We start from the raw sequence: 27,927 nt of genomic DNA, 5'->3' as shown, positions 1-27,927 counted from the left end.
ACAGTGCTTACTACAACACCTTGCACATAATAGGCGTTACTGGGATATTTATTTCATGGCCGAATTAATGTCCAGCTAAACTGAAAAAAGCCCTCACAAATGCTACTGCTGCACATCAGGGAATCTTGAGAGCTCAAGGCCAGAGGGAGTTACATGGCATTGGCTGTACCGGTTTTAAGGGGAGGGGATGACTGAGTTAGTTGGAGGCCAGGGGGAAGGGGAGAAGATTTGGCCTAACGGCACTGCTTAACCTTTGATGACACTGGCGGCAGCCGCAGACGGAAAAAGGATAGATTAATCAAGCCTGGGCTCTCTCTAAACCACCAAGGCAGTACCAGAATATGTGTATGAAAGTCATTTCCTACCCTGGTGCTGGGGTCTAAGAAAGCCCTATCTTTCCTCACTTTTCCTTCTGAAAAGTCAAGGCTTTTTAGTCAGCCTTTAGAGCCCTGGAGGTGTGGTGATTAAAAGCTTAGCTGCTAACAAAAAGGTCGCAGTGTGAATCCACCAGCTACTCCTTGGAAACCCTATGAGGCAGTTCTACTCTACAGAGTTTCTATGAGTTGAAATCAACTCGACGGCAGTGGGTTTTTTATGACTAGTTGGAGGTAGAGAAATAGGTCAACAAAGGGCTAAGGTAGTTATAAAAAAATCCTTGGCTATCCCTCACGTGGTTTCTCAAGTGTGGTCCTTCAGTCACCAACAACAGACCAAGGGAAGGAGTGTTTGCTTAAAATGCAGACTTAGGGACCCGTCACATCAAATTTCTGGGAATGGTGCTAGGGTATTGGCATTTCTTCGGGAGGGTTGTTGGGAATATACACAGGAAAACATACACCAATTGAACTGTTCCTACATGTACAATTCAGTGGCACTGATTACATTCTTTCAGCTGTGCCACTGTTCTCACCCTCCTTTCCTAAGCTGCTTCTCTCCCACTAACATCAACTCATTGCCCTGTAAAGTTCCTATCTAATCTTTCGAGTTGCTGTTGTCGGTTTGATTCCATACAGATACTTCTTAAAAGAACATAATGTTCAAGGCAGACTTTTTCTTACTAGTTAAGCTAAACTATTGTTTGGTTTTGAGAAGACTTCAGGGAATTGTTCCAGTTTAAGGTTTAACGATTATCTCAGGGCAGCAGTTTCAGGGGTTCATCCAGCCTCCAGGGCTCCAGAAAGTCTGGATTCCACAAGAATCTGAAATTCTGTTCTATATTTTCCCCCTATTGATCAAGATTCTTCTACAGAATCTCTTATCAAAACGTTCAATAATGGTAGGTGGGCACTATTCAGTTCTTCTGGTCTCATGGCAAAGGAGGCAGTTGTTCACGGAGGCAATTAGCCACACATTTCCTCCTCGTATTTCTGACTTTCCTCCTCCCTCTCTTAGTCCAGGCAAATAAGAGACCAAAATCATGCCTTGGACTGCTGCTTGCAAGCTTTTAAGACAGGTTATTGGCATTTTAAGGGGCAACTTTATATTTGGGAATTACTGCCCTGGAATGTGCAAGGAGAGAGGAACGAGAGGTTGAGGGTGAATTTTTGACACTGAATTCATCACATCCAATTGGTATTACTACAGCACTTTGTTTTGGCGCCCATTAAAAAAAAAATTCAATTTCTCAGTTAACAGTTGGAGCTAGCTGTTTAGCATCCAAAAGGAACACAGTTAAAGGAATTATGAAGGTGTATTTTCATAAGCTAGTTAAACAGGTCCTCCACAGCCTTGCTGATCCTGTTAGTTTGTTCACTAGGTTTTTTTTTTTAATTAGTTTGTTCAACCCGAGGATTTTCAGAAAGGATCACAATCGAATTTTTTTTTTTGGATAGTACAGAACTGGGCTTGTAAACCTGAAGACACTGTATGCTCTAAAAAAGTAAGTTTTTATTTAAAAGAAAATTACCAGTTAAGGCTCTCCCCAGCTCTTTTACACTCAGACAGGCCACTGATGAAAGCTAGTTATTTGTGGGTGGCAGGGAAGGAAGACTTTGAATCGGGGGTGAAAAGACCCAGCAAAACGCACTCTGCTTCAGACAGAGTTTAGAGGAAGTCCGACCAACTACATAATTTTTCACGATTCAATTAACTGCCAGAAAAATAAGCATGTACAGATGCGTTGTCAACAAACACTACAGGGTTCTCGTTATTTCTCTGCAGACGGGATAAAACCAAGCACCCCGACCCCTGGGTTTCTGATTTCGGCATAGCTTTCTCCACCACCCACCTCCCGGATCATCAACTTTAGCTTCAACACAAAAACAGGCGCCCGTAACCTGTTTACTGACACTTTCTCTCGCCGTGGTTTCGTCACCGGGCCCTTCATCGGGGTCCTGGCCGCCGCGGTCCGCCCTGCCACCCCGAGAGTCGTCCTAAGGAGACGCCCCCCGCCCCGGACACAAAGGCAAAACTCGGACACGCCCTCCGCCAGACTCGCCCTGCCTGGTCTTCGCGCGTGAATCTGTCCCACGCCGCCACTTACTCGGTGCTCCCAGCCGCGCCTTCGCGCTCGGGGTCGGAATCCGCCCGGGAGGCGCCCGCAAGCCCCGCCGCGGAGAGCCGCTGCCGCCGTCGCCGCGGTCGCGGGGACCGGCACTGCCGCAGCGACGCGCACCCCCCGCCCTGGCAGGCGCGGCCACGCGGCTGAGTCACTCGTCGCTTCAAGTTAAAAGTCTCCTGCGTGCGCAGGGCACGCCGGGAAGGCCGGGCTCAGGGCCCCGCTGCTGGCGCAGGCGCAGGCGCGCGCCGGGCTTCTAGGTTGCAGCGGTGGTCGGTGTCTGCTCCGCTTTTGTACCCTCTCCGCCCCAGGAGAAGGAGGGCGCCTTCACGCTTGCACAAACCAAGTAGAATCGACTCCTGAGCTGTGGATTTCCTCTTTAAATTATTAAAGGTATAAAACAGAAAAGTTAGTAATTATCTGACTTGTAAAATAAGTTCACGCAGCCCGTCCAAGAGGACGGCTAATGCTACAGAAAAAAGTGGAGTCCTTATCTCCATGCTTCTGGGGGAGGAAGGGAGACAGTAAGAGTAATAGAGTTCCTTAAACACATCTTGCTGGGAAATCCCTAACCTGGACATACATTCTGGCCAAAAGAAGAAGGTACGTTTAACCAAGGTACATGCTATAGCAAACAATGCTGAACTTCAAATTTTAAGATCAGCCAAGCAAATTATTGGAAAATAGGTTAAGAGTAAAATATTTCCACATTAAAAAAAGAAATCTATGGTCCATGCTCCATAAACACATGCTGGAAAACATAAAAGGAAGGAATATACTATCATTCCTTAATGTCATAGTTTCTAGTGGCTTTTCTACTTTTAAAACCTTATACTAATTAAAATGAAAATTGTACATATTATGCAAACTCTTCTATTTAAAAATTGTTTAAGATCGTATAAATTAATAGCGTGATTTCTTAAAATCTAAGTCAACTTTTTTACAAAAGATTTTAAATTGGGTTAAGATTAGGTTTAGAGTTGAAGCAGAAAGAATATGAGAATAGTTTTGACTCAAATACAACATCTACTAACAATAAATCTTACGAAGCACTTTTCCAATATTTTACATTACGTAAGCTTTTCAACAACTCTGGGAAATAGATTATTTCCCAGAAATACAAGAGAATATTACTTTAAAAAAGAAATAAAATATTACTTTAAAAATACTAATGTGGAAATCAAGACATAAACAAGTAGCTGTGAACCCAGGTCATCTAACCCCAAAGTGCTTGCTCACCATTCACTCAGCAGATGGCAATTCCACCTAACAGCTTCCAGGTGAATTCCTGCCACTTGCAAGAGACGCCTTGGAACTTTCAGTGCCTTCAGCTGTTAATATCAAACAAATAATTTGAGGTTGACTCTATTGTAGCCCAAATAAGTCTTTACTCTGTAAAGAGTGAAAGCAAAGAGTTTTATAGAGGAATAGAATAAACTTTGAGGGAGGAAGATGTGGCAGTCTGCTTCCATAGAAATTTATAGCCTTGGAAACGCTTTGGGGTCGCTATGTGTCGGAATCCACTCAATGGCAGTGGTTTTGGTTTTTGGATGGTTGACTTATAATAATAATAATACTTAAAAGTGAAAGACCTGATGGGAATTAACCGTGAAAGTAATGCAAAGCCAAATAAAGTCAATTAAAAAGAAACCTTAGACAAAAATACCTCTGAACATAATGATTAACCTTATTTTCAAAGAGCTTTAGATATAACACGTAATAATCTTGAGACTTACATCAAAGAGTTAGGAGATGCTGAGATTATACCAAGATTATCAAGTCCCTAAGCATCCGAATAGTAATAAAAACACCATGAATAAACGATGGCGAATCCCCTAGTTAAAACCATCGGCCTTGATGAGGCCAGATTTAAAGGAAATAAAGTTGTGATCAAATTAGAAATTGAAATAATAAAATTATGACATGTGCTTGTTGTTTAATATCAGGCAGATATTACTGACACATAAATTTTAACTCAAAGAAAATTTGGTACTTCTGATTTGGCAACATGTTTCATGGAATTTGTAGTATATTAAATCAACCCTTTTTTAGCACTTGTCTCTTTATAAAACAGAAACAAATGTTTTGTGGTTTTCCATAAAGTTTCACAGTTGTCACGAGTTTATCATAGGTCATTGAGAAACAATACTTGAGTTATTTAACAAAGATCTTAAAGGTAAAAAACCTCAGCCTTTTTCGAAGGCATGTGACTTGGTTTTCGGCTCATGAATTTATTCTGCTGAACACTTGCCTTCGAGGCAGATTGCATTAAGAATAAAATTAACTCTTCAACCCAGTAATCAAAGAAAATTTTGTTATCTTAACAGCAAGAAACCCAATAATTTACTATTTGACATTAAAGTTCTTAAAAATTCTCCTAAATTAACCTATCAAACTTTTAGCTGCAGCAAATAAGAGTTTTGACCATATCAAACAAATTCCCTTTTAATAAACCTTTTTAAAATTTCCTGTCCTTGTTCCAATTCTTTAAGTGGCAACAATGAATACACTTATTACCAGACCCCAAAATATGTATGTTATGGATTGAATTGTGTCTCCCAAAAATGTGTGTCAACTTGGCTAGGCCACGATTCCCAGGATTGTGTGGTTGTCCACTGTTATGTGGTCTGATGTGATTATCCTATGGGTTGTAAATCCTAACCTTTATGATGTTAATGAGGCAGGTTAGATGCGGTTATGTTAATGAGGTAGGACTCAATCTACAGGATTAGGTTGTATCTTTAGTTAACCTCTTTTGAGATATAAAAGAATCCAGCAGAGAGGACAGGGACCTCATTACCACTAAACAAGAACAGCCAGAAGTGGAGCATGTCTTTTGGACCCAGGGTCCCTGCGCTGAGACTCCTAGAATTAGGCGAAGATTGATGACAAGGATCTTCCCCCATAACCGACAGAGAGAGAGCCTTCCCCTGGAGATGGTGCCCTGAATTTGAACTTCTAGCCTCCTAAACTGTGAGAGAATAAATTTTGTATGTTAAAGCCATCATTTGTGTATTATAGCAGCACTAGATAACTAAGAATATATATATAATATGGATATATATATATCCTTTATCTAACGTGTAAATTATAATGACTATCCATTAACTCAATTTAATATCTGTAAGTTACCTAGAAATCTTGGAAACTAATTTAAGCCTATATACTGCAAAACATAATTACTGTTGAAGTAAAGCTTGTCTAAATAGTGAATATAGTCTATTCAAATTTTTACTATTTCTTATATCATCTTATTCTAACCTTATATTTCTCCACAGATTTTTAAATTTCTGTTAACTGTATTAAGATAGCATTGTTCTTATTTTGTTGTAGTTGTTAAGTGCTGTTGAGTCAGTTCCAACTCATAGCGACCCTTGTACAACAGAATGAAACACTGTCCAGTTCTGCACCATCTTCATAATCATTGTTATGCTTGAGCCTTAATGTCCACATTATTATCTTATTTTCTTTTGTCTTAAAAGAGTTTTCACTTGGTTGGGAGGGGTATTTTCAAATTTTTTTCTGGAGCCCTGTAGGTCTCAGAGTTTCATTATCAATTCATTTCCATATGTTCAAGTTGGCACAGGTATTTTGAAAGACAAGAGATAAGTAAATTCTTTACCTTTTAATTTTTATTACTGGTAAGCAGTTCAGCCTTCTTTTTTCTCATTAATAAAAACTGCTCCCTCTCCTTAAATAAAACACTTTTCATATAATATCTAGCTTAAAATACTTATAAAGGTTTTGCTTTCAAGGTTAACATAAACATAAAAACTTTTGTCAGAATGAATTTATTTTTATTAATTCCTGGGGATGTTAGAACTATCTAATTTATGTAAGTGCTTATTTATCATTAAACCAATCAGGTAATTTTTTTTTTTGAAGAAATATTATAATTTAACTTAATAATACTATCCAGAGTTAGGAAACCCTAGTGGCATAGTAGTTAAGAGCTGTGGATGCTAACCAAAAGGTTGGCAGTTCAAATCCACCAGATGCTTCTTGGAAACCCTATTGGACAGTTCTTCTCTGTTTTATAGGGTCTCTAAGAATCAGAATTGACTCAACAGCAACGGGTTTTGGTTATCCAGAGGTAGGAAACCCTGGTGGCATGCTGGTTAAGAGCTACAGCTGCTAAACAAAACATCAGCAGTTTGAATCCACCAGGCTGTCCTTGAAAACCCTATGGGGAAGTTCTGCTGTGCTCTATATGGTCACTATGAGTTGGAATCAACACAACAGCAATGGGTTTGGCTTTTGATTTTGGTAGGAAATTATTATATTTTCATAACTTCGTCTTTTGCATGCTTTATGGGATCCTTCAGAGAAAAAATTTAGAATAATTTGTCCTTTTTTAAAGGCCTTGTTATACTAATCAAAATAAGCAACTTACCCTTTTTCAGTGTACTTTTCAAATAGACTTATTTATATTAAAGTTCCTCAGAGTAGCTAATAAAAGCCCAGGTGCAAGAAGTAGTTTTTCTTGGAAGAGAAAATAAGTGAGATTTTAGACAGCCCCATGAGAAACACCAACCGTGGCCTTCAACTTGATACAAGAGAGAAACTCAGACACGACACACTAGACTAGAAGCAAGTTTTCAGTGAAACAAAAAGGCTACATAAACTCATCGAGCTGTGAGGCCAGCTCAAAAACCAGGCTTGTACAATACCACACAACACAAACAAGCTACTTTCTCAGAAATGTGTGCAGCAACTTGAATGAGATAGATTCAGAATGAACAGGTCCTAGATAAAGTCATTAATTTGTCAGAGTCTCAGATGGAGAAATTTTATTCAGGCCCTTTGACTAAAACTGACCATTAAACAAAAGCTCCCCAGAGGAAAGAAAAGACATCATGAAATGGAGCTCATTTTCCCAAAATGGAAGGAAAAAGAGCAGATGGAAACTCATTTTCCTTAAATGATCACTGAAATTCTAAATTACTTCAAGTATATTCAGCATTGGTTTGTTGGGTCCCTGAAGGGACTACATAGTCAGGCTTTGTCAAGGGCCTCAATGATGGTATAACCTCAGACCCAAAAGCTTTCCTTATCTTGGTGCCAGGTGTTATAGAGATCACAGTCACTTGTGCAGTGGTATCTAAAAAAACCCAAGACATATAATTCATTTCATTTTCTCATTGAACTTTGATCGTAACATAGGGCATTTGGTCCTCCCTGGTGACAGAGGAGTCTAGGCTTAATCCTCAGTCTTAATTGTTTCTGAAAGCCAGAAGATTTGAATAAAGTTGGCAGAGCGCTCAGTCATTGTGGAGCCACGCCTCCACCATTTCAAGTGCAAGTTGCATGGGTCTAGCAGCTGCCTGATAACATGGAGGCAGTTCCTCCCATTTTGGTATTCCTATTTCTTATTACTATTGCAACTGTGATTATGTTGCTACTTGGTTATCTTGGGAGGGGCAGTTATCAGCACATACTAGAGGGGGCCTTTAAGATCACTTCAAGGCCACTCAAAATAAGCCTGTCTTGAAGGGCTTTTTACTTTGTTTTTCTTGCTTCGTACTGGGTATTCTCAGTGGTGGGAACTCATAAAGTTGTTTATTAGTATCTAAATTTCCCCAGTCCCATGAACCTTCCATTTCTTTTTTCTTTATGGCTTGAATCAGATCTTTCATTCTCAAATTAGAGGGACCTCCCCCTGCCCAATAGTGTTGGTGGAGGTCTGCTCTAAGGGCATTATCAATTTTTTTTCCATGATTATTCCCAGTTTTAGTAACCAGAATCACATTGCTTTGTGGGTTGTCTCCATTCCCTTCCTTCCCTTTTATTCACCTTTCAGGTACCAATACCCATTACCAGGTTTCTGTCCTTCCAGTCCTCTCCTGGTATACCACCTTGCTAACTCTATTCCAAAATGGAAACCTTCACTGCCTCTGGAGGGGTTTTTCATTCAGCATTTTCTAACCATAGCTGAGCTTCTTCAGGCCCAGTTATCATATGGGCTAGTTGAAACAAATCTGAGAGCCCAGGCTGATAAGTTTCTACAAGGATTTAAAATTCCTCAGCAAACTTGTAAGGATCTTCATGTAACTTTGGCAAATATTTCCCAATGCTACGCAGCTCTGAGCACGTCCGGGAGCAAAAGTAATACAGGGAGTCTCCTCAGCTTCAGCACTAGGATGGATCTTAAAGGGCATCTCAGACAGAGGTTTCTCCGTTGGGTTCGTAGGAAAGAAAGGAAGTTCAGGTAAAGTATTGTCAGAGAATAGGAGGTTAAAGAAGGGTACAAAGGAGAGACAACCAGCAATGGGGCAGATGGGGTAGGAGCAGAGTTTTTTACATTGTAGCTCCATATTTTGTTTGGTTAATTTGGAAAGAGTATCCTGCAAAGAAGCAACTTTACAGTCTTGATGTCTTTTGGAGACCTTTAGGTACCAATCAAAATAGGCATCCCATTGAAGTTTAATCTGGGAGCCCTTATTTTCCAATCCACTGTGCAGAAACACTGATTTACCAAGTTCAGAAGAACCCCAGAGTGGCCACCGATTTTGCAGACTTTCTCTGGTTAAGTTATGCCAGCCAGACAAGAATGTAATGTCAAAGGACCAAAGTGCTTATTCATGTAGCGGGCAGGAGTTGCCGAGGGTGGGTCTGTGTTGCCCTTAGATTTGGCATTTCCCATTATCCAGCAGACAGTAATGTGCTTGCAAGGACAAAAACAGATTTAACAGATCCAACAATAAAACTAGAAGAGCTATTTACGATTAGTTGACTCCCTAGAATTTGTGGAAATGCAGAGCCCAAATGGCTTGGCTGGTACAAGAGCCCAAGTCCTTGATACCTCGGGGAGTTACAGAAGATAATATGGCTTTGAGGTCCCACTTCTGACACCAGAAATGTTGTAAAGCAAACAAAGTCTTTACTCCGTAAGGAGTCAAAGCAAAGAGTTTTATTGAGGAATAGAACGGCTTAAGCTGGGCTGCACCAAGTGAAAGTACAAAGTGCTCTACCGTTCTGAAAAAAGGCAGAGTTTTTATGTACAAGGTTTAGCATGACCAATACCACAAACATTAAAAAAACCTTTTTTTATTTATTTTGTTAATCTGTTTTTTGACAAATATTTCCTGATAACAGTTCGGGTTAGCAATTTTTGAGAATATTTTCATTACATGCTTCTTGGACCATTCTTGGCATGTGTTTTCTGAGAACTGCTTCTCCTCTGCTCACTCCCTTGTTTGCTCAGGAGTGGTTCAGGTTAATCCTTTATTGAGAGCCCGTTCCAAACGCCTCTATGTTTTGAAGGTCTGCTAACACAACTCTATTTTAGGATGAAAATATTCTTAAAGTAATAAAAAAAAAAGTTGCCATCAAGTCCATTCTGACTCATAGCAACCCTATAGGACAGAGTAGAACTGCCCTGTAGGGTTTCCAATTCTGTAATCTTGAAGACTGCCATGTCTTTCTCCTGTGGACTGGCTGGTGGGTTTGGACTGCCAACCGTTTGGTTAGTAGCAGAGCACTTTAACCGTGGTGCCACCAGGCCTCCTTTTTAAAAGTAATAGCTATTATTGATTATCATATAAGAAGCTAATTATACTTTCTACGTGCTACATTATATGTAATTATCCTTTTTATAGTAAATGTAAAGACAAACCAAAAATTCCAAGATTTTTTTAACAATCTCTCTTAAAGTAATTACATTTGTAAAATGTTTAATTTTTTTAAGCTAAATGCTCTAGGTTTTATGACCTCTAGATCACTGAAGATATATCAAATGAGACTTTTTGAGAGAATAATCATTTGCATTCAAATATAGATGTAAATAATTATTTAATTTCTGACTTTCTGGGGGGGAAAAAGAAACTACACATTGACCCATAACAGATTCACATGAGACCTTTTTACTTCAGTTCCATCAGTTCACCTTTGTTAACAATCTCTTCATGAAAATCACAAAACCATAGATCAGCAGGAAACAAAGACTGGACCTTGAATACATAATTAGCCAGAGAACCAGTGGCTGGAATTTGCTATTAAAACTTTATTAATATGCATCTTCTTTATGTATGACTTCAGCATGTCTTTTGGCCTGATTTGTTGGGAAAGCCTTATCTGCAGATTCAATGAACATCTAGCCATAGTGCAAAGGCCTTGAGAGAGCTATGAAGATGATGATCACAGGATCTCTGCTCTAAAGGAATTTTACAAAGTTAAGTTTGGTTGTTTGGTTAACCAAATAAGAGATAAGGAAAAGTGAATCTACATAAAAGTATTATGTAGTATACTTAAAAGTATTTCCACTTAAGGAAAAAACACATGATAGCTGTGTTAGACTCCAACGGCTGCCTTAACCAAGTGCCAAAACTGGGTGGCTTAAAACAAGAGAAATTTATTCTTTCTTGGTTCTGGAAGCTGCAAGTCCAAAATCAAGATGTGGGCAGGGCTTTGCTTTCTCTGAGGGCTTTAGGGGAGAATATGTTCTATGTCTTTCTTTTAGCTTCTAGTGTTGCTAGAAGTCCTTGGCATTTTTGGTTTGTAGATACATTACTCCAGTCTCTGCCTCCAGAGTTGCAAGGCTTTCTCTCTGTGTGTCTGCTCTGAGTCTCTTCTCTTCTTATAGGGACACCAATCATTGGATTAAGCGCTCACCCCATTTCAGCATGACCTCATTTCAACTAATTACTAATTACATCTGCAATGATCCTATTTCCAAATAAGGTCAATTCTGAGGTTCTGGGAAGGACATGAATTGGGGGAGGGGGGCTATTCAACCCAGTAAAGTAGAATATCACAATTTTGCAACTTTCTATGCATTACTCATCAATAGCTCCTAAGATCAAAAAATGAGAACTAGACTATATGCCTGCTGAGGGAAGACCATAACACCGCCTAAAACACTGCCAAAGAGATAGAACCTGAGTCCGATCCAGCCTCTGCATCCAACTGCCAAGTTGCAGGAAATGCAGGGAACAAAGGAACACGCACCATGAGAACAAAGAACTGCACCAGGAGTGTATAATCTGCAAAATCCAGACTGTGGGGAACTCTAAGGTCAAAAGGCCTAGGTTCTTTAAGAGATAAATTATAATGTAAAAAAAGAAAAAAAAAAAACTTAAATATCAAGTTTTTAAGAAATGTGTAAATTGTGTGTGTGTGTGGTGGGGAAGACTATACTGTCTGGGGGGGCACATGTGGGTGATAAAACTGTTAAAGAAAAAATGAAGTGAAAGTGATTACTATAAACGTCAGGATAAAAACCCATTGTTGTCAAGTTGATTCTGACTCGTAGTGAGCCTATAGCACAGAGCAGAACTGCCCCATAGGTTTTCAAGGCTGTAAATCTTTACAGAAGCAGACTGCCACATCTTTCTCCTGTGGAAAGGCTGGTGAGTTTGAACCACACACCTTTCAGTTAGTAGCTGAATGCTTAACCACTGTGCCTCCAGGGCTCCTAAAAGTCAGGATAATGGTTATTTATGATGGAGGGAGGGAGTTGTGATTGAGAAAGGGGCACATGGAGGGGGCTTTTAGGGTAGGTAGCGAAGTTCTGTTTCTTGACCTGGTGGTGATTACAAGGGTGTTTGCCTTAGAATAATTCATTAAGGTAAACATTTCTTTTGTGAGGTTTTCAGTTTCTCTGTTTTATGATACAAAGATTTTGAAACAAAAAGTTTGGAGATCGAGGTCCGTCCTACCCAAGAGCTGAAATACCATATTGTCTCTACACCCAGGTATTTGTAAATATATCCAATGGATTTGCTTTCCTGGGACAATGCTAAGGTTAAATTACTTACAGAGAAAAATCAATGCTTTAAAAAAGTCCTTTGAAAGATATTCCACATTGTAATACAATTTTGGAATTTTATTTGGGTATTCTGTCTTTTTTTGAGAAGACAGTGGACAAGTAAGTAGTAGAATGTACTTTGAGTGTCAAAGAAAAGGTGAAATGGAACAACGAAGGATAAGGAGAATAAGGAGTTCAGTGGTTAAATTCCACTAATGGCTAATGGCTAGGAGAATATAAACATTTTACATTGAAATTTTGATGAGGGTATGAGCTCTCTCCCTTTCTCACCTGCATGGCAGGACAATTCATCCCAGAACTGTATGACTTTTTGTTTAAAAGTACACAGAATGCTCAGCTTGAGATTCAAGGATCAAATAAACCTAAACAGAGGTCCTGTAGAGAGTCAGAATGGGGAAATCAGAAATACAGAAGTGTGTTTCCCTGGGCTTCAGCATAGGCTGGGTATAAATTGTTAATATGTTTATCTCTCTTTACTTGTGTTACCAGATTACAAGCAGACTCTGACCTTCCTATTCCAGGCACCAGCTCTGAGGATCATGTTGCCTCTGTTTATGAACACACAAGTCTCATTCTTGAGCCTAATATTGAGAAAGCTGGGAAGTTTTTTTGTTTAGGTAATTTTTTATTGTGTTTTTGGTGAAGGTTTACACACCAAATTAGGTTTTCATTTAACAATTTCTACACAAGTTGCTCAGTGTTGGGAAGTTTTTTTTTTTTTTTTTAACCTTATATAATTATGAGTTTTTAAGTAAACTATATTTGAAAAAGAAAACAATCCTCATTGTTCATACATTCTTCAAACTAGGATTTGAACCAGTGAACCTGAGGTTTACAAAATGGACTCCAGCCACCCGGCAAGCCACTGCAGAAAGCCAAAATTCTTTGGCCTTCCTTGCTCAAATCACACCTTCTCCTTCCTGAAAAATTTCTCCCCAAACTTTCAATAACTGAAAAAATACAAATCTGTTTACCAAAACAAGTATCCTGACCCCTTACCTCTACTCTTTGAGAAACTTTATAATGAAAAACAAACAAATGAACAATAAGATAAATAATGGGAACTAGGCAAATTCAGAAAGGTTTCTTCTGCTTGTTAGCCAACAGCCCAAACAAGGTTCTTCCCTTGCTTATGCATAGTTGTGAGGCCTACTTGGATGTAACTCACAAATGGTTTTTGTGAATGTACAAAATATACAAAAAAGGAACCACACAAACATGAAATGGTATCACATTCACAGGGCAATATGCAGTGGAAAAAATATTGGAAAAAGAGCCAGGTGACCTCTGTTTGAGGCTGTTCTACCACTTGTTGACTGAAAAGTCACACATAAGCTTCAGTTTCCTAATCCATAAGATGATAACTGACCTACCTTGTCAAGCAGTTGTTATGAGGAACAAAAATAATCAAAATGTATGCAGAAGCATTTTATAACCTCAAAGCACTAGAGAAATTTCAGGTACCACTAGTATTAATATTATACACAAACCCCATTTGAACCAATATCATCTCTAAAAGGAATACCCAACAACTTTTGTGAAGGAAAATTGCCCTTCTTTTTATGAGCCTTAAATTGTTTGCATATCAAAATATACTGGTTTCCTTCACGTTTATTGTGCACTTTGAACCAAAATAAAAACACGTTACAGTGACAAAATGTTTTCTCCTTTACCTGTAATCACTGATAGCAATAGTTACTATTTAGAAGAGAATTTAACATCATTTCTTGAGGCGCTATTTGGTTTTCTTTAAAAATATGTCCTCTTAATGTATATATTTTATGGTATGATAATTGCCCCTTTAGCTACTCTTCACCGATTTTTAATAAACCACATGATAGCAACATATGAACAAGTATGAACATATGAAGACAGCAATTCCAGAAAGTTCATCTTCTTTCTCTGGATCTCTGTAACACTAGACACTTAAATTGATATTAGCAATCTGAGTTTTTTTTTATCTTATTTATTGGAAATGGAGGTAAGCCCTTAAGATTCTGAAGATTAATAGATACTTAGCCCTGTGGTTGCTATGAGTTGGAAGCAACTCGAGGGCACTGGGTTATTTAAAAATTTTTTTTAGCCTTGTGGTGGGAACCATACATTTTGAGAAGGATAAAGTGAGAGAAGAAGGCTGAGCAGGGATTAAGGAAATCTGGCATCTGATACCAGCCTGTCACCTGTGGTGAGCCATTATCTTTCTGGTCTTATGTTTAATCTGAAGAGGAAGTTTAGACCAAATAATAGCTGCCATTTATTAAGTACCTTCCATGTGGTAGACAGACTAAAAAAAAGGAAAAAAATCAAACCCATTGCCATCAAGCCAATCCCGACTCATAGTGACCTTATCGCGCAGAGTAGAACTGCCTCTTAGGGTTTCCAAGGCTGTAAATCTTTTACAGAGCAGACTGCCACATCTTTCTCCTGCTGAGCAGTTGGTGGGTTTAAACCAAGGACCTTTCAGTTAGCAGCCAGCACTTAACCACTGCACCAGCAAGGCTCCTTGGTAGGAAGACACTAGCTCTAATTCTCCCAACAGCCTGCCAAGATAGGTCTAATTAGTACCATATTACAGATAAAGAAATCAAGACTCAAAGAGATGAAGTTATCATTTCAGATCACATTAGGTGAACTCTGTGGGACCATTTCAGCTTTGAAATTTTAGGATACCTTAGAGAGAAAATCCACCCTTAAATACACACACCCTTTGGGTTTCCTATTCCCCTCGTAGAAATTTCATTGTTTGAAATCCAGTTATGGAATGCCAGATGTCAAAAGGACCTTAGAAATCATCAATGCCAGGTTTTTCATTTCTTAAGAAGGCTCCTAAGGCCCAAAGAGGATCAGTGACCTGCCCACAGTTATGATATATTTCCTCTTTCAAGTTTGCCTGTAATGTCCTTTGTAACCTGATTCCATCAGGATAGAAATACATATGGGACTGTAGATCAGGAAGTGGAGTTTGGCCTGGACTCCAAGAGCTTTCTATAGATGACCTTAGTTTTATATTTAAATACTGTCTGTCCAAAAAAGCAGAGTTTCCAAGATTTGAAGTTCACTAAAGGATTTTTTTTTTTAAAGGACATTCCTTTTCCTTGGAGAGGTATAAAAAAAGAGTGATGAATCTTTTTCACTTAGACCCATTGAGCCACTGAAAAGTGAAAGAAGAGTCACAAAAAAATTTAGTTCTTAACATATTCTTAAATAGGGAACAAATGTAGACATATGATTAAATAAAAAAAATTATTGTGTTTTTTTAAGTGAAAGCTTAAAAATCAAGTCAGTCTTTCATACAAAAACTTATACACACCTTACTGTATACTCCTAGTTGCTCTTCCCCTAATGAGACAACACACTCCTTCTCTCCACCCTGTATTTCCATGTCCATTTAGCCAGCTTCTGTCCCCCTAGACATATGATTAAATTTTAAAAATCGTTATAAACACTAAAAACAAGATATACAATTTTCTATAAATAATAAACTTTGACCAAATACAATAAATATTTATTATGGCTAGCTAAAGTGTCTGCCAGTTTGTCATACTATGGTGGCTTGGTGTTGCTGTGATTCTGGAAGCTATGCCATCAGTATCTCAAATACCGGCAAGGTCACCCATAGTGACGGTCACCAAGCTGAAAGAACTGAAGAAAAAATTCAAGCCTCAGGTTTCAGCTGAGCTTCCAGGCTAAGACAGACTAGTAAAAAGGACCTGGTGGTCTTCTTCTGAAAAAATTGGCCACTGAAAACCTTATGAATACCCACGGAACATTGTCTGATATAGTGCCTGAAAATGAGACTCTCAGGTTGGAAGGCACTAAAAATACGATTGGGGAAGACAGAGTCAACCTTAATGATGTGGCTGGAATAAAGCTTTTGGGACCTTCATTTACTAATGTGGCATTACTCAAAATGAGAAGAAACAGCTGCAACCATCCATCAGTAATCAGAACGTGGAATGTGTGAAGTATGAATCTGGGAAAATTGAAAGCCATCAAAAATGAAGTGGCACACATAAAGATCAATGTCCTAGGTATTAGTGAGCTGAAATGGACTGGTATTGGCCATTGTGAATCAGGCAATCATATGGTCTACCATGCTGGGAATGACAAGTTGAAGAGGAATGGCGTTGCATTCATTATCAAAAAGAACAGTTCGAGATCTACCTAGAAGTACAATACTGTCAGTGATAGGATAATATCCATACACCTACAAGGAAGACCAATTAATATGACTATTATTCAAATTTACACACCAGCCACTAAGGCCAAAGAAGAGGAGATTGAAGATTTTTACCAACTTCTGCAGTCTGAAATTGATCAAACATGCAATCAAGATGCACTGATTACTGATGACTGGAATTCAAAAGCTGGAAACAAAGAAGAAGGATCATGGCCTTGATGATAGAAAAGATGCTGGAGATCGCATGATAGAATTTTGCAAGACCAACGAATTCTTCATTGCAAATACCTTTTTCAACAACATAAATTGTGACTATACATGTGGACCTCACCAGATGTAAAGCACAGGAATCAAATTGACTACATTTGTGGAAAGAGATAATGGAAAAGCTCAAAATCATCAGTGAGAACAAGGCCAGGGGCTGACTATGGAACATCAATTGTTCATACACAAACTCAAGCTGAAGCTGAAGAAAATTAAAAGAAGTCCACCAAAGCCAAAATATCACCTTGAATATATCCCACCTGAATTTGGAGACCATCTCAAGAAGAGTTGATGCATTGAAGGCTAATGACTGAAGAACAGATGAGTAGTGAAATGACATCAAGGACATCATACAGGAAAAAAGAAAGGAAAGAAAGAAAAGGCCAAAATAGATGTCAGAAGAGACTCTGAAAGTTGCTCTTGAATGTCGAGTAGCTAAAGCAAATGGAAGAAATGATGAAGTAAAAGCTGAACAAAAGATTTCAAAGGGCCACTCAAGAAGACAAAGTATTACGAATTGTGCAAAGACCTGGAGTTAGAAAGCCAAAAGGGAAGAGAACGCTCGGCATTTCTCAAGGTGAAAGAACTAAAGAAAAAAATTCAAGCCTCAGGTTGCAATTTTGATGGATTCTATGGATGAAATATTGAATGACGCAGGAAACATCAAAAGGAGATGGAAGGAATCTACAGAGTCACTGTACCAACAAGACTTGGTTGACTTTCAGACAGTTCAGGAGGTAGTATATGATCAAGAACCGATGGTACTGAAGGAAGATGTCCAAGCTGCACTGAAAGCCTTGGTAAAAAATAAGGCTCCAGGAATTGACAGAATGCCAATGAAGATGTTTTAACAAAAGAATGCAGCAGTTGAGGTACTTGCTCATCTATGCCAAGAAATTTGGAAGACAGCTACCTGGTCAGCCAACTGGGAGAGATCCGTATTTGTGTCCATTCCAAAGAAAGGTGATCCAACAGAATATAGATATTATCGAACAATATCGTTAATATCACACACAAGTAAAATATTGCTGAAGAGAATTCAAAAGCAGTTGCAGCAGTACATCAATAGGGAACTGTCAGAAATTCAAGCTGGATTCAGAAGAGGACATGGAACGAGGGATATCATTGCTGATGTCAGATGGATCTTGGCTGAAACCACAGAATACTAGGAAGATGTTTATCTGTGTTTTATTGACTATGCAAAGGCATTCAACTGTGTGGGTCATAACAAATTATGAATAATATTTCGAAGAATGGAACTTCCAGAGCACTTAATTGTGCTCATGAGGAACCTGTACATAGACCAAGAGAGAGTTGTTCAAACAGAACACGGGGATACTGCATGGGTTAAAATCAGGAAAGGTGTGCGTCAGGGTTGTATCCTTTCACCATACTTATTCGATCTGTATGCTGAGCAAATTATCCGAGAAGCTGGATTATGTGAAGAACACGGCATCAGGATTGAAGGAGGATTTACTAACAATCTGCAATATGCAGATGACACAACCTTGCTTGCTGAAAGTGAAGAGGACTTGAAGCAGTTACTGATGAAGATCAAAGACCACAGCTTTCAGTATGGACTACACCTCAACATAACTAAAACAAAATTCCTCACTACTGGACCAATAAACAACATCATGATAAATGGAGAAAATATTGAAGTTGTCATGGATTTCATTTTACTTGGATCCACAATCAATGCCCATGGAAGCAGCAGCCAAGAAATCAAATGATGCATTGCATTGGGCAAATCTGCTTCAAAACCCAAAAAGAAAACCAAACCCTTTGCCGTTGAGTCGATTCCGACTCATAGCAACCCTATAGGACAGAGTAGAACAGCCCTGTAGGGTTTCCAAGGAGTGCCTGGTAGATTCAAACTGCCAACCTTTTGGTTAGCAGCCATAGCTCTAAACCACTACACCACCAGGGCTGCAAAAGACCTCTTTAAAGTGTGGAAAAGCAAAGATGTTATTTCGAGGACTTAGGTATGCCTGACCCAAGACATGATATTTTCAATCACCTCAAATGGATGCAAATGCTGGACAACGAATGAGGAAGACCCGAAGAAGAAATGATGCCTTTGAATTATGGTGTTGGGGAAGAATATTGCATATACCATGGACTGCCCCCAAAAATGAACAACTCTGTCTTGGAAGAAGTACAACAAGAGTGCTCCTTGGAAGCAAGGCTGGGGAGACTTAGTCTGATGTACTTTGGACATGTTATCAGGTGAGACCAGTCCCTGGAGAAGGACATCATGCTTGGTAAGGTAGAGGGTCAGCAAAAAAGTGGAAGACCCTTGATGAGATGGATTGACACAGTGGCTGCAACAATGGGCTCAAACATAGCAATGATTATGAGGATGGTGCAGCATTGGACAGTGTTTCTTTCTGTTGTACTTAGGGTCACTATGAGTGGGAACTGGCTCGACGGCACCTAACAAAAACAACAGCTAAAGGGGAGAAATTCCATGTAAGGAGAAGGGGACGGGAGAGAAAAGGAGAAACTGAAGAATTGAGAAAGAAAGACAGTAGGATGGAGTGGAGGTAGAGTATTCACGAGAGAAACAAGGTAAAAAGGGAAAAGAAAAAGACGGAGATGGCAGAGGCAAAGGGAGAGAAGAAAGAAAGGGGGATGATATCAAAGAGAAAAGGGGTGAGGGAGGGAGAAAAAAGTCAAAGGAGAAAAATACAGGAAGAAAAAACTTAGAGTTGAGAAGGTGAAGAAGAGAAAGTTGCAAAGAAGAAGAAGGTTAGGCAAGTAGAGGGAGGAATCAGAGGGGAAGAAAGAAACTGAGAGTGGGTGAGAATAGGAGGAAGCTGGTCTTAGAAAGGAGAGAAAGATTAAGAACAAAGAGGAATGGTGGCGGAAGGCAGGAGAGATAGGTTAAAAGGATTCCTTTTCAGTCAACAAATATTTGTTACCTGCCCACTGTATGCAAGGCACCCAGATACCTGCATGTCCTGGGAGAAACAAATATGCCTTACTCATGGTCTAACTCCAAGAAGGGTCAATGATTTCATTTCTTTTAAAACCCTTTCATTTTTCTGATAGTGAAAGTAACTTATGCTCATTTAGAAAACAGAGCATAGAAGAAAGAAGTAAAAATTACCTGTAATTCTAGTCCCACTATTGACATTTTGAAGTCTTTTATTTTTTGCATTATTTCTGGGGCACAAGTTGAACGGGCAGCAGCTACCCAGGGAAAACTCTTCTCGTGGAGATGGCAGAGGCACAGAATGGCAGGCAGAAACACACTAGGCCTCTTCAGGCCTAGGCTTGGAACTAGCACACTGTCACTTCTGCCCTTTTCTGATGAGGCCACGGCAAAGGTATAGATGCAGGGCGGAGTTAAGATTGGGGCCAATACATATACATATATATATATATATACATATTTAAATTATTAATTTAATGATTACCTTCAAGATTGCAACATGCATCACTGGCTTTTAAAGTGTAATATAAATTTGTACTTTTACCTCTTCTGGGATGAGGTAAAAGGGCCTGAGAACATTTTGAAACCCAGTTTTTTAAGACAAATATACTGTTATACTTCCTTTTCCCTCCTGGAATGACATTTTGCGATTAATATGAACTATCAGGTCCAATAAAAACATCTTTATAATTTCCTTTTCATAAAGGAGAATTAAAAGCAAAGTAATTTGCAATGATATTTATCATAAAGTTATACATGTTTCAGCATGTTAATAGTTATAAATACAAGAGAAGACTCAAGTAGCCATTTGCTTGCACCTGTACATAGAATCACTGTGAATGGGACAGGTACAAACACAGTTTCATAAGGTAAGTAAAATTAGTAACTCATTTACCACATGTAACATTGAACTCAATGATCCGATTTTCCTATATGACGAACAAATCTTGGTATAGTTCAGAAAAACATAAAACAACAATAACAAGAAAAGTACAGGTTTTCCTTGATTTATACTGTAGATGCATTCCTGCAAAATCTGGTGTATATAAATCCCATACAAAAAATCTTTGTTTATAGGTAGCCCCCAACTTATGATGGGGTTCTGTTCTGAAGACTTCATCATAAGTTGGTTCTGACATAAGTCAAATCCTCATTTTTTTTTTTTAAGTTTTCATTATTATTGCCTTTTATTATCAGTATCTATAGAAGTTCGATCTTTGTCTTTGGGGGTTGGCATGAGAATAGTAACATCAGCAAATTACGTGCTGTAACATTGTGTGTATACATATTACTACTAAGGATAAGATGTACAAAAATAATAATAAAAGGACAGTGTAAGTGTGGTTTGTTGTAACTCAAATACGTCGTAAGTCGGGGACTACCTGTGAATGTGAAATAGACTTAAGTTCTAGACTCACATAATTATAACTGTTTTTGCTTTCAACCTACTCTAATATCCAGCAGGACCATCAAAAGTAATACAGAATGTGAAACAGTTTTTTTTTGTGTGGGGCAGGATCTTTACAGGCATTGGAGGAGGTCTGGTACACCTGACTACCTATTAAATTTGAATATACCTCTCCCTCAATTAATGAGACCATCCAAATACACCTCAACATTTCCAACAGTATTCCATAGGGTCTGGTACCACCCTGACTGAGGTCCACTCAGACATCCTATACCATGAAAGTTTTTGCTCACTGTTGTAACCTAGCATCTAGTGCAATGCCTGGCACATAGTAGGAGTCTAATAAATATTTCCTGAATGAACACAAGGGTGTTCCTTCCACTTAGGTGGAATTTTTCATCTTCTCTACAATAACGACTCACAAATTTGTATTTCCAGCCTGACCTTCCTACTGAGCTCTGAATTCATTTGCCAAATGCTCACTCAACAGCTCTACCTGATTGACTTTCATACACCTCAAACTGAATATACCCAAATTTTTTTTGCACTTGCTGTCAAGTTGATTCCAACTCATAGTGACCCCATGTATATCAGAGTAGAACTGTACTTCGTAGGGTTTCCAAGGCTGTGACCTTTCAGAAGCAAATCGCCAGAACTTTTTTTTTAATTGTACTTTAAATGAAGGTTTACAGAACAAACTAGCTTCTCATTCAATAATTAGTACAAATATTGTTTTGTGACATTGGTTACCAGCCCCACAACATGTCAACACTCTCCCTTCTTGACCTTGGGTTCCCTATTACCAGCTTTCCTGGCCCCTCTTGCCTTCCAGTCCTTGCCCCTGGGCTGGTGTGCCCCTTTAGTCTTGTTCTGTTTTATGGGCTTGTTTAATATTTGGCTGAAGGGTGAACCTCAGGAGTGACTTCATTACTGAGCTAAAAGGGCATCTGGGGGCCATACTCGTGGGGTTTCTTCAGTCTCTGTCAGGGTCAGACCTTTCTTTTGAGGCACCTCTGGGTGGGTTTGAACCTACAATCTTTCACTGAGTAGTTGAGAACTTAACTATTTGCATCCCCAGGACTCCTATATCCAAAATCGAAACCCAAACCAAACCTGTTGCTGTCGAGTCAATTCTGACTCATAGGGATCCTACAGGACAGAGTAGAACTGCACATAGAGTTTCTAAGGAGCTCCTGGTGCATTCGAACTGCTGACCTTTTGGTTAGCAGCTGTAGCACTTAACCACTACACCACTAGGGTTTCCATATCCAAAATAGAAGTCACCATTTCCTACCCCTGAACACACTCCTCTCCCAAATAAAACCCACTACCAAACAACAAGGCATGATGTAAATCTTATGCCAGTGTTCTCTGGCTTCGTAAATGGCACCATACTCCCACTTACTTGCTCCTCAAAAACCTGGTCATTATCAGTGATTATTCTCTCTCCTAATAACTCATTTCTCATTCCTACATTTTCTCAAATTTATCTACTTCTTTCTATCTCCAGCGCTACTACCCTAGTGGATTATTGAATTACTACCATAGTCTCTTGACTGCTTCCACACCACTCTCCATGCAGCTGCCAGAACAACCTTTGAAAAGAGAAATTTGATCATGTCATTCCCCTGTTTAAAACCCTTAAGTGGTTTATCACTTCTTTTAGGATAAAATCTAAAACACTTAGCAAGGTCCTGCCTAATGGGGCACCTGTCTACGTATCTTTTCTTATTTTGTGTCACTTACCCACTCTGCTCCAGTCACACCGGCTTCCTTTTTTCCCCCTTGCTTTCATTTAATACGTATTTTTACATAACATAAAATTTGCCATTTTGTAAAAATGGAGTGGCGGAGGAGTCTGACCTCCTCTAACTTCACAAGAAGCAAAGAGGATCAAGATCAGCAGCCCCAGGCTGACTCCTGTGAAGCAGACAGCAGACATACCTCCTCTCGCCAGCCCATTTTACCAAATCTGACACCATCTGTCCCTCCCAGCACATTCTACTTCTCTGCTGAGTTTGGTAAATTGTTGCAATGGCTACACAGAACTCACAGACGATACTCACGATTACGAGGTTTGTTAGGGAAGGAACAGGTTACAGTTCACGTTCAGGAACACTTAGGATACAGTTCTTCTGATCAGCACAGTCTCTTCTCAGCCTGCCTGCAGGCAGGTCTCTCCGTAGCCCTTGGCCCCTCAGCTCCTTTGCCTGGCCTCTGCCCTGCTCGGGCAAGTGTTATAAAGCTCATTTAGCTCTGCTAAGTGCCCAGGGGCATCCCACTTCACTAGTAAGCCTCCTGCTGGAAGGCACTCAGCTCTCCCGAGGCATTGTCTCCTGAGGTCTCCTGGTTCGGCTGCTGCCATTTCTCTGCTGCTTCATCTTGTCATCTCCAGTGTTACAGCTCTCCTCTGTCTTCCACGTTACAGCTCCTACTCTTCCCCTCTTTCTCAGGGTCTCCCTTTAAGCCTAACAGATATCAAAACTGACCAATTCTTTTATTAGGGTTTCATACATCTCATTTGCATAGTCCCACCCAGTCATTTGGTGGGAGTTATAAACACTATGGCTAGAAGAGCCACGTTAAGTAATACACTGCACCTCACATTTTAACAATTTTCAAGTGTACAGTACACTGGCTTTTGTTTGCTTTGCTTCTCTTTAAAATTAATTTTTAAATTTTTATCAAAATAATCCAGGTACATAATTTAAGAACCAATCACTGGTAAAAAGTTTATGACAAAATTTTTTTTTTTTTTTTTAATTTAGGATCTCTGATCTCATCTACTTTGGTTTACTTCTTTCTTTTTTAATTTATTCTAATTTTTTTTTTCTTTCAGTCTGGGAGTTTTTAGGAGCTACTATTTATTGCTGATGTTTGAAATTTCAAGGTGTGTGTGTACCTTGGTGTAGGTCTTTTTCATTTGTTGTGCTGAAAACTCAGTGGGCCTTTTCATTCTGGAGACACATATCCTTCAGTTTTGGGAAGTTTTCTTGCATTGTTTCTTTGATAATTTCTTCTCCAAAGCTTTGCCTGTTTTCCTACCTCCCCCCGCATTCCTATTATTCAGATATTAGACTTTCTAGATCCTCTAGTCTTATTTTTTTTCTATTGTCCACATATTTGTCTCTATGACTGTTTTTTAATGTGCTCAAGGGTGACTTTCAACCACATAAAAGTACTATTCAGAAGTTAATTTCCCTAAGCTGTTAGAAGAATAAAGACAAAATTATAAGATTTCAGCTGATACATTTTATTATTTTAGTTAAAAGTCTAATCGATTTTACCAATGAATTGAAAAGGTAAATATATATCTTTCAAACTGCATAATTTTAAGATATTTCTTCTTTACAAACCTTAATTGTCTGACTGACAAACCTTTTCAAGTATTTAAGCAATTATTATAAACCTAATAAACTTATAAATATGGATGATTGCTAATTTTCTTCAATGCCAGTTTTTCTTGGGATATTATAAACGTAGGTTTGATTTTACTTGGTATTTATACATCCAAGCTATTCCACCAAAATTAAGGAAGATTTCAGTTATATCATTAACTAATTTTCCAATTTGATTAGAATCTATAACAGTATCTTGGATTCAACTAATTTATTTACTGCTTCATTCTATTTTTTTTTCTTATTGTTGAAAAAAAAAATACAGAACATAAAATTTGCCATTTTGACCATTTTTAAGTGTACAATCCAGTGGCACTAATCACACTCACTGTGTTGTGCAGCTATCATCACTATTTGTTTCCAAAACTCTTTATTACTCTAATCAGAAACTCTATAACCAGTAAGCAATAATTCTTCATCTTTCTCTCCCACCAATCCATGGTAACCACTACTCTACTTTCTGTCTCTGTATTTGTCTGTTCTAGATATTTCATATTGATGGAATCATACATACATGGCTTATTTCGCTTAGCATAATGTTTTCAAGGTTCATCCGTGTCATAGCATGTATTAGAACTTTATTCCTTCTTATGACAGGATAATATTCCATTGTACATACATATTGCATTTTGTTTATCCATTCATTTGTTTATGGACACTTGAGTTGTTTCCATCTTTTGGCTATTGTGGATAATGCTGCAGTGAATACTGGTGTGTCATTTTATTTTGAATTCTCTTCAAAATAGGCAATAATTCTTATACTATTAAAATAAAATTCTACTAAAATTTAGATAGCTGTCATGAATTTCCCCCCAAGTTTTATTATGAAAAATTTTAAACATAAAGAAAAGTTGAGAGTATAATATATTCAACACTTGTATATCCACTACTTAGATCTAACAATCATCAACATTTTGCCATATTTGCTTTATTTTTTAGCTACTTATTATGAAAAATTTCAAACACACAGAAAAGTTGAGAGAGCAGTACAATCAACACCAGTATACCCACTATTTAGATTAAGCAATTGTTAACATTTTGCCATACTTACTTGTTTATTTATCTATTTTGCTGAACCATTTGAAAGTGACAGACAACGTGGCACTTTACCCCAAAACACTTTATAATGCATCTCCTAACAACAAGGATATTCTCCTGTATGCTCTTATATGCCTATAATAGCTTTGTTACAGCTAAGAAAAGTAATAATCATTTCCTAATTCCATCTTTTGTTTTTTTAATACCATCTTTTAAAAATTATTAGAGTAGAATTTTTTATTCTTTAAAAGCCAGGATTCAAAATTCATGTAATACAATTGGTTGTTTATCTATTTATCAGTCACCACATAACTAGTTGCTGTTGGATTGATTCTGACTCATGGCTACTCTATGTGTATCAGGGTTCAACGTGCTCCATAGGGTTTTCAGTGGCTGATTTTTTTGAAATATGTGGTCAGGCCTCCCTTCTAAAGTGCCTCTGGATGGATTTGAACCTTCAATCTTTATGTTAGCAGCCGAGCATGTTAACCGTTTGCACCACTGAGGGACTCCTTTATCTGTTTGTTCTCTTTTAATATAGAGCAGTGCCCTCTACCCACTCACCATTTTATTCCCCCATAATACTGATTTTCTAATGAGACCAGACCTGTTATCTTGTAGAATGTTCTTATGGCTTTTTCTGACTTGTAATAATTTCCAAGGTCATTCTACTTCTTGGAACATTTCTTTGTCTTTATCATTCAACATATGTATATGTATATATTGTTTTTTACTGAATTTTAATTAGCTGTAATATTGGTAATTTCCAACTGTTCTCTCTTATTTTTAGGTTGTTCCTTCTTTTTTTTTTTTTTTATAGCATAGTGTTCTTGTTTCAGGGGTGCAATATTTCTCTCATGACATTATAGCTTCTTTGAAACATTTTTCTGCTCCCTTCATTGTCTGTTTCCTGTGATACCCCCCAACCCCATTCTTATACATTGGAGGTTTTTCTTTCATGTTGAAAGTTTCCTCCTGTATTTGGTGATTTTTGTCCATTCGTATTTTAAAAGTGAGACCCCAAAAAGTGATTGGAGGCTCTGACTATGTAGGTTTAAGGCTTGTCAATTCAAGGGCTTCACTGTAGGCCTTTTCTATAAAAAAAAATACAGGAACCCCCAAATGTCTGTGTCTGTGGCTCTTTTTTCTGAAGTAGCTCACTTTCTCCTGAGAAATACCCTTCAACTTCCTGCTTAGAGGGTAGAAGTCTGGCTGTAAAGTTCTGCATCTGAGCAGGAAAAGAGAACTGCATGTTTCGTTTTTAAGTTTCAGAGTTAATTTCTTTTCAGTAAGATGCCTCAGTCCCACCTGACCTATGTCCCATATTCATCAGGTGAGGTAGGCACCTGGGTGTCTAACCCCTTACTAAACAAATTTTCAAGCAGCTCACCTTTTTCAGTACTACGCCTCTCCCACCTCCAGTCCTTTAACTTCTCTCTGCCATTTCACAACCATCTTTGTAGTCACTGATGGCTCCAGTTCCTCTGCAAGATTCCTCAGGGTGACCTGGTTGGCTTCTCCTTGGTTTCTCCTTCTCCAGAGCACTTAGGCTAAATCTGTTACCACCATCCATCCATCCATTTTCCTTTTTCATGCATTGTGGTTTGGGTTGACTTCAATTCAATAAAGATGACATTTGTGTTTCTTCCTTTTTCTCCCCACCCCCCATCTTGTTATTTTTGGATGATTTTTGAGAGAAGTGGTATGGGAAAATCTCAGCCATCTTGAATTGGGAAGTCTTCACTGTTTCTATTTTTAGTTCTTCAAATGACTTGAATACTTTACTGCATTTGAGCCTTTGTACTTAGTGTTCCAGCTCCCTGAGACATTTTTTTTCCCCTTTCCTTATCTTCCCTCCTGGCCAATTCCAAGTCATATTTTAGGTTCTAATTTAAGTGTCATTTCTAAGTAAATCCTTCCTGACCACCCAGATTAGGCCCATCACCCATAATATAATCGGATAATACTTATCATGACTCTGATTAAATACATGTGCTTATTTCCCCTGCTAGACTTTCAGCTCCACAAGGGAAGGGACCTGTCTCATTCACTGCTATATCCCCAGCATCTAGCACAGTGTCTGGTTTTCAGCAGGAGATCAATGAATATTTTTCATTGTTGTTCAACATATATTGTTTGCTATAAAGGTTTATAACAACTTACAGTTGCCACCACCAGTAAGTAGTTATTTAGAGTTCAGTAACCCCTAACCCTAGTTATGATTGCCTAATAATTATTATTGAAACACCGTACTATAACATGGATCCTCATCTATAACAGCATCTCCAAGCTTATTTTACCATGAACACTTTTAAAATTATAACGTACAGGCCACAATATAACGTGCACTTAGATTAAGAGTGTAGTTTTCCACTGCTGCTGTAAAAAATTACCATAAATTCAGTGGCTTAAAACAACAAAAATTTATTATTGTACAG

The 27,927-nt window shown here is 38.5% G+C and overlaps 2 protein-coding genes across 4 annotated transcripts in view; one reads left to right on the top strand and one right to left on the bottom strand.

The window, feature by feature from the left end:
* KCTD20 (potassium channel tetramerization domain containing 20) overlaps nucleotides 1-2,624 on the bottom strand; it is a 44,487-nt gene extending 41,863 nt beyond the window's left edge. For all 3 annotated transcript variants that reach the window (XM_049890731.1, XM_049890754.1, XM_049890746.1), the window contains exon 1: nucleotides 2,483-2,624. The gene's annotated coding sequence lies outside the window, so the exon portion shown is untranslated. The remainder of the gene's footprint in view (nucleotides 1-2,482) is intronic.
* The window catches only part of PXT1 (peroxisomal testis enriched protein 1), a 45,932-nt gene that overhangs the window by 1,497 nt on the left and 16,508 nt on the right, over nucleotides 1-27,927 (top strand). Inside the window, exons 2-3 of the mRNA XM_049871466.1 lie at nucleotides 2,211-2,345; nucleotides 2,432-2,629. Of these exons, the coding sequence (XP_049727423.1) occupies nucleotides 2,211-2,345; nucleotides 2,432-2,629 (333 nt within the window). The remainder of the gene's footprint in view (nucleotides 1-2,210; nucleotides 2,346-2,431; nucleotides 2,630-27,927) is intronic.

The sequence above is a fragment of the Elephas maximus genome, chromosome 1 (genome assembly GCF_024166365.1).
Source record: "Elephas maximus indicus isolate mEleMax1 chromosome 1, mEleMax1 primary haplotype, whole genome shotgun sequence".
NCBI classification, from domain to species: Eukaryota; Metazoa; Chordata; class Mammalia; order Proboscidea; family Elephantidae; genus Elephas; species Elephas maximus.
The sequence above is the reverse complement of the archived record's forward strand: the minus strand, read 5'-3'. Positions and strand labels throughout refer to the sequence as shown.